This window comes from Desmodus rotundus, chromosome 9 (genome assembly GCF_022682495.2).
Source record: "Desmodus rotundus isolate HL8 chromosome 9, HLdesRot8A.1, whole genome shotgun sequence".
Taxonomy (NCBI): Eukaryota; Metazoa; Chordata; class Mammalia; order Chiroptera; family Phyllostomidae; genus Desmodus; species Desmodus rotundus.
The window spans coordinates 42931977-42939502 of NC_071395.1; the positions used below are offsets into that span (position 1 = coordinate 42931977).

General features: G+C 48.4%; 1 protein-coding gene across 1 annotated transcript; it reads right to left on the reverse strand.

Annotated features, from left to right (window-relative positions):
* Window positions 1-553: 553 nt before the first annotated feature.
* Window positions 554-6344, reverse strand: SPC24 (SPC24 component of NDC80 kinetochore complex). The gene is made up of 5 exons (XM_024557063.3): window positions 6175-6344; window positions 2718-2862; window positions 2454-2558; window positions 2273-2349; window positions 554-1469 (listed from the first exon to the last, which is right to left on the reverse strand). The coding sequence occupies exons 1-5, from the start codon at window positions 6332-6334 to the stop codon at window positions 1363-1365; spliced, it is 594 nt and encodes a 197-aa protein (XP_024412831.2). The 5' UTR covers window positions 6335-6344; the 3' UTR covers window positions 554-1362.
* Between the last annotated feature and the right edge of the window lie 1182 nt (window positions 6345-7526).

A 7526-nucleotide genomic window follows, 5' to 3' on the forward strand; every position in this document is an offset into this window, starting at 1 on the left:
CTGTGTGAACTTTTACTTGACTGTATAGCCACATGCTGCGGGCATTAAAACAGGGCCCCTGAGGTTCTTCTGGAAATCTTGTGATCTGAATAGGCTGGGGTCTCTTACACTCCGGGGACTACTGAGCCTTCTTTATTGGGTCCATTTTCCTAGAGCCCGACAGGCAGGTTCCTTGCCCAGGACCTCCAAGGGTCAGTGAAATGGACTGTTTTTAGTGTCCACTAGATGTGCTCAGATGCTGCTAGAACTTACTGTTCCCTCTGCTTAGAATGCCCCTCTCTGATTAAAACACTAATTGTGCTTATTGTAAACAATTCAGTTATACAGAGGCATACAGAACCCAACACCCAGATGTTCATGTAACCATCTACTGGTTTCAGGCAAGGCTGTAAACAGGGGGTGAGGAGGCAGTAGATATCAATGAGATTCTCTCTCTCTCTCTCTCTAGCTCTCCCCTCAGGAGGGCAGTCCACAAGCTTCCCACTCTCAGTAGTACCCAAATCACCAAGGACAAGGTTTAGATGAACACATCAGTCAGCCCTGGTCTAGGTTACATGTTTAATCAGTTAGGGTTTATTTTGGTTGTTTGTGATAGAAACATAAAAATAACAATGGCACACACAAAACACTTTAGAGTAAACCCCTCACCTCCTTAAAGAAATCTGGAGCTGAATCCAGGTTTACCATCATTACCAAACCAGTTTCCAATCATCCCTAGGCACTGCACCCCTCCTTATGAGTGGCATCATGGCTGCCAGGGCTCCAGCCATCACACCCAAATTCCAGGGAAAAAAGGGAGGGAAAAGAAAGGGCCTACTCCCTTGCCTTTTAAGGATCCTTCTAGAAGTCTCATACAACACTTCCATTTACACTGCACTGGCATGAACTTAGCTGCAAAAGAGGCTGGGAAATGTGCGCCAACCAGGCAGAGCTCCAGGGTGGCATCAGCTCACACTTGACCCCTCCATGGGCAAAAGGGATCCTTGTCGTCTTCTTCTGTGTCTTGGGTACCTAGCACAGTTTTGGCACACAGTGGCACTCAAAGATACCTCCTGAATAAATAAAAAGGGTAAAACCTAAGAAATAAATGACAAAGACCTAGAATTTGTCATCATATATTATAGTGTCATGTGTACGGTGTTGTCACAGATGTGAGGTCACAGGACTGGCAGTTAGTTCCCTGTGGTTACCTAGCCCAGGCCAGTCCAGTGTCTGAGGCCAAAATCAGGGGTGAGGGAGGAGAAATCCAATAAAAGTCCCATTTATGTATAAACATTTCAAGCTGATCTCACCACCAAGGCACCAACCACACACCACACATGGTTCCCGCTGTGTGCGAGACTCGGTCCACGAGGCTCCTGGCTACCACGCCGTGTCCACCAAACCCCAGAGATAGTCGCTGATGAATTTCTTGGAGAGCTGGGTGCTGTCCAGGTGGATGGGCTGGGCAACGCTGGGGCCACAGTGGACTGAGGGCACAATGTAAGGAAACCCGCCACACACAGCCATCCCCATGACCCCCCAGTGAAAGGATACTGCTTTAAACAACTTGTTGGCAAGATATTTAGAGACTGAAACAAATTTTTGTAGAAAATAAAACCCTCTAATAGTGCACTGTTTTTTTTTAAATTGTGGTAAAATGTACATGTAACATAAAACTTACCACTGTAACCATTTTTAAGTGTACAGGTCAGTAACATCAACCACGGTCACATTGTGCAACCATCCGCACCAGCACCAGCCGCCTCCAGAACCTTTTCCTCTTATAAAACCAAAACTCTGTCTCCACCAAATGCTAACTCCCCAGCCCCTGGCACTCACCATCTACTTCCTGTCTCTGTAGATTCGACTTCTCTAGGGACCTCATGTGAGCGCAATCTTACAGTCTTTGCCTTCTGTGTCTGGGTTATTTCACTCGGCATGCCCTCCAGGTTCACCCATGTTGTAACGTGTCATAACTTCCTTCCTTTTAAGGCTGAACACTACTCCATGTGTGTGCACTCCCCATTGTGTTTATGCAGTCACCGGTCAAGGGACACTTAGGCTGCTTCCACCTTCGGGCCACTGTGACCAATGCTAGTGTGAACATCAACATCTGTTGCAGTCCCTGCTTTCAACTCTTTAGCGCTTACACTCAAAAGTGGAACTGCGGGATCTCACGTGGATTTCATGTTTCCTTTTTGGGACCTGCCGTCCTGTTTTCCAGCAGTGGCCGCACCATTTTACACCCCCACCCCCAGTGTATAGGGTTCCTTTTCTCCACAAAGGATACTGCCTTTGATCATGCCCGGTTCACACTCATAATCCCACTCAATTTTACTAATTCGGTGATAAAGTTGAGCCACATACCTGTACAACAAGACAAAAAAAGAGCAAGAGAAAAGAAAGTTACCCCGGCGTCAACCTCGACAAAGAGCTGTGGGATTGAACATACTGGCATTTATGGGACCTACACAGCTGCAGGGATGGTGACCGTTGTGTCCTCATCAATTTCCTTCTCCTGTTTTTCGAGATTAGCCTCGATCTCCTTGAGGTCCTCCAGCTCCCTGGTGAGCTGAGTAAAGCAGGCTGTTAAGGATCCCTGGCTTTGGAGGGAGGGCTGCCTATGTGCTAACACCAGCCACCTGGGGCCCAGGATCTCTGTCTCCAAGATTGTTTCCTAGTGTGAATGACCTCACACCTCCCAGGTGAGGCTTTGAGCGAGCAGGAAAGGATATAGGAGGCTGGTCTTCAGATGAGTGTCCTCCTCGCTGGCCTTCTGGAGCTGGGCTTCAATCTGCTGCAACTCAGCAACGCCCTGACACGCCTGCTCCTTTGCATCAAGAAGGCTCTGGGCCACATCCTTCTCTGCTTCCAGGATCTCTGCAGGGGGGGGAGAAGGCTGAGCCCCCTCATCTTGGGATTCACAGGGTCTGTCCTTCCCCTGGGAGAGCCCAAGGAGCAGACAGTGGTTCATTGGTTTGTGGTGTCAACTACTCCCATCAACAATGAATGTTTCCACTTCCCCATCTGCAGCTCCCCAACCTGCTCATTCTATTTCCAAACACCCACTAAACAGTTCCACCCGGACCCTGCACAAATGCTGCCATTTCACTGAAACACATATGAATCAAAAAAACAAAACAAAACAAAACAAAACAAACAGGTCCTTCTTCTCATACCTAATCTTAATACACAACGCCAGAGTCCACCCTGTTGCCTGTGAAAGAAGCCTAGGGCTAACTCACTTTCTGTATCCAATTGGCCATCCAGGCCTGGCAAGTCCCCCTGCCTCCCTTGTGCAGGCAGGTACTTTGTCCTTCGGGGACCACCCTGAACAGCCTCCCTGACGTGGTCTCTCCTGTTACCAATCCTTTCTGCCTTCTGCCTTCAGAGTAGCTGCATTAGAGGCCAAATGTGAAGTCACTCCTTTGCTCAAAGACCTCCCATGGCTCCCCAGTGTTTCCAGGAAAAAGTCCAGGTCCCTTTGAGTATATTTACCATCCTTGCCAACTTCCTTTCTCCCTACATTTCACCCCACCACATGCCTCTCTTGCCACAGAGATGCCTCATTTCCCAGAAATGCTGTGATTTTCACAGTCCTAGACCTCTGCCTGCCTGTCCTCCATGGTACAAATCTGGATCTCCTGGGCAATGCCTGACTTAGACAGCAGAACACTCTCCTCTCTCTCCCTGGGCAGGACTATGCTCCCATACCACTGAATCACATATTCCTCGTCTGCCTTCCTTGAATCAGAGATTGCATCTTATAGTCACCGTGTATTGCCAACACCTACACAAAATGAACACGCGTTGAACAAAAAATCCAAAAAGATTAAAAACACCATAAAGCTACTGTATTCCTTCCCATAGAGTTGGAGGAACCTACCAAGCCAGAGAAAGCAGATACAAATGTTTCCCAAAGGGTTGGCATTTACATGTTTTCAAAATTACATTAATTTTTAATCAGAGTACATGGTGGTGAAAATTTAAACACACACACACACACACACACACACACACAGAGCCATCTCTAAGCCTCTCACCCCTCTGAAGCTACTTTCAACTCTTTACTATTTTCTTGGGCACTGACCTTCGTATTTCCCAATAATTTGCTTATGCTGCCTTTTCTCTATTTGTCTGTTTGAGATGATGCCTGTTGATTTCCTGTTGGGAGAGCTGAGGGTCTGGCTTTCTTATGAAGCTTTCCTGCCCCTTCCCCACTCACCCTCCTGAGTGTGCACTCACTCAGTGCATTCTCACAACCCTCTGAGAGAGGTGACTTAACCACCCTCGATTTGAGAGGTGAAGGAGAAGCCCAGAGTTGTTCAGGGTCTTGTTCACAGGCACAGAGCTCCGAAGCCTGGATCTGAACCAGATTCACTTGACTCAAAGGTCCAGCTCCCTAGAACACCGACTCTTCTCTCCAGCTCCAAATCCACTCATTCTGCTAAAACCCACACAGGCTGGGTGATGCTGATCCTCTCCCCAAAACATCCATGGAGATGGAGTTAAGTAGAGGGGAGTTAATGGAGAGGAAGGGGAGGAAAGGAGGGAAGAGGATGAGAAAAAAAGGGCAAGACCTTGACCAGGACATCCATCATGCGTAGATGAACATCCAAACTCCTGAGGGCTCACAGGCCAGCGGGGTGTGGGTGCTACTGACCTAATCTCTTTCTCTCTCCGCGTCTCCAAACTCATCCTCACGTCACGACCCTGCACTTCGTCCTGACTGCCAGGAATGCTCCTTCCGGGAGCCACCCCACGTCCAGCTCCTAGGGCATTCAAGTCGCAACCCACATGGCACCTCCTCATAAAATTTAACTGTGAAAAGGCATAAAACCTCCCTGGCATGGAAACCACTATAAAAAACTAGATGGCAGACCCTCAAAAAATGAAAACAGCAAGTTACCATTTGATCCTGCAATTCTATTCCTGAAAAACAGAAAAAAGAACTGAAAGCAGGGACTCAGAGAGATATTTGTCGCCTCACATTCATAGCAGCATGACTCACAACACCAAGGGACAGAAGCAACCCGAGTGTCCATTGACAGATGAATGGATGAAACAAAATGTGAGATATATATAGATGTAATAGAATATTATTCAACTTTATAAAGGAAATTCTGCCCTGGCTGGGTGGCTTGGTTGGTTGGAGCGTCATCCCTCGCACCGAAAGGCTGCAGGTTTGATTTCATGTCAGGGCACATACCTAGACTGCAGGTTCACTCCCCGGTTGGGGTGAATACAGGAGGCAGCCAATTGATGTTTCTTGCTTTCTCCCCCTTCTTCTCTGTCTCTCTCAAATCAATAAGCATATCCTCAGGGAGGACTAAAAGATATCTATGTGTATATATATTTATCTTTTAAAAAATAAATAAAAAGGAAGGAAATTCTGACACATGCTACAACATGGGTGAACCTTGAGGGCATTATGTTCAGTTAAACAGACCAGACACAAATGGACAAATACTGCACGATCCCACTTATACGAGGTCACTATCGGAGTCAAATTAAGAGGCAGAAAGTAGACCGAAGGGTGCCAGGGGCCGGGGAGTCAGTGTGCAAAGTTTCAGTTTGGGATAAGAAAAAAGGTCTGGGGATAGATGGTGATGGCTGCAAACAATGTGAATCCACTTAATATGTCCCTGAACTGCACGGTTAAAATGGCAAATCTTACGTCAATTTACCACACACACACAAGTTTTACCGAACACCTACTGTGTGCCAGGCCTAATCCCAGCCCTGGGACGGCAGCAGTGAATAAAACAGACGAAATCCCTTAGGGGAGTTGATATGCTAGTGGGGGGATGATGCGGAATAAACAAGAGAAATGGATAAATCAGGAGGTGATGGGCTACCGAAGGAGACCCGGCGCTTTGATTCCTGAGCCCTAGTTCAAATCCGGAGGCCCTCAGCTCCTGCTCACCCGAACGCTCAGAGTTGGGCCGGGCGCTCCAAGCTCCAATATTTACTACTAAATCCCTGAAGGTGGCTGTTGTTCTAAAACTCACCTCACAGGTGGAGAAACAGGCTCAGAGTGAGTAGCGCCCGCCCGCTAGTCCCACGGGGAACAAATAGGCCAAGGGACAGGGGCACCCGGGAGGGAGGGGGTTTCGAGGCCGACCTGGCCGCTCCCTCTCATCGCAAGGGCCTGGGTCCCGACCGCGCCCCAGCGCTGGCCCCGGCCCTCACCTCGCAGCTGCTGCTCGGCACTGCCTTGTGTCTCTAGCAGCCGCTCCATCATCTGCCGGTAGCGCCCTAGCAGCCGTCGCTGCTGTGCTTCGGCGTGGTTGGCGCCCAGCAGGCTCAGCAGCCCCTGACATAATTCCTCCATGTCGCGGAAGGCAGCCATGATTGCACAAGCGCCCATCCCGCGCAAATTTAACTGCCTGTGGGGCCCGCCCCCTTCCTGAAGAGTCCCATTTCCATTGGCTTGGTCCTCCAATCCGTCATCAGCAAATGGTGGACGGCCCTTTCTACTGTGGCCTAGTGCGCCTGCGCTGGATCTACGCCTGTCATTGACGATGGCCAATTGGCACAGGGGGCGTTGCCTCCAAGAATCCTTCCTGATGTTCCTATGCAGACCGGGCAGCCACAGAGAGCTTCAAGCTGTGTTTTCTAGTTTCCTGAAGCACCTGCTGCATGCAGGGCAGGGTTCTAGGGGCAAAGCAGGGAATTGCTTGAAGTGGAGCTAATGTTCTACAGTGTCCGTAGGAGACTCACAATAAATAAGTAAATTCTATAAAAGGCTGCAAAGCAAGATGGAGTCTACAACCAGATTTATTGGATTCCAGCCCCAGCTCTGCCACTTACTAGCCGTGATACCGTTGGCAGATAACTTCATCCCTTCGACTCTGTGTCTCATTTTCCTCCTCAGTAAAATGAGAGTCATCATAGTACCTACTTCAGGGTTGGGGTGATGAGGACGGTGTCTGTAACTCAGTAAGAGCTGTATAGGTGTTAAATAAAACATGAAACGGTAGCCGGTGAGGCGCGTAACGCCTCAAACATGCTATGTGCTGGGTTACAATAGAGGAAAGACAAACTACACCTTTTTGTGACGTGTTCCTCAAACTGAGGAGAAGGAATTAGTGCAATGGGTCATGACCAGTATTTTCTACGACCAGTATTTTCTACAGAGTGTAATGGAAAAATTCAGTGCATTGTGTATGGAAGGTTAGTTAAGTACCTGTATTGTTTGGGGAACAGAGTTTGGGGAACTCCAAACTCTGCATTTGTGTATTGGGTGTGGCAGATTGTGTTTTTGAAAAATGGCTCCAAAAATACTGTAGTTCCAACCTTGCCACTCCCTGTCAAAAGTTAGTCTCTTAATTCCTTTCCTTGAGCAGCAAGCACTCTGTGCAACAAATAGAATGTGGCAGAAAGGATAATGTGCAACTTCCAAGCCTACGTCAGAAACTAGGATACAGTACATCTTTTGCCTGGTGCTAGTTCTTTCTCTCTCTCTCAATTTCAGGATGCTCTCTCTCTTAGCCCAGCTAGCACACTGGGAGAGCCCAGGCAATGTGAATGTCCCAGATAAG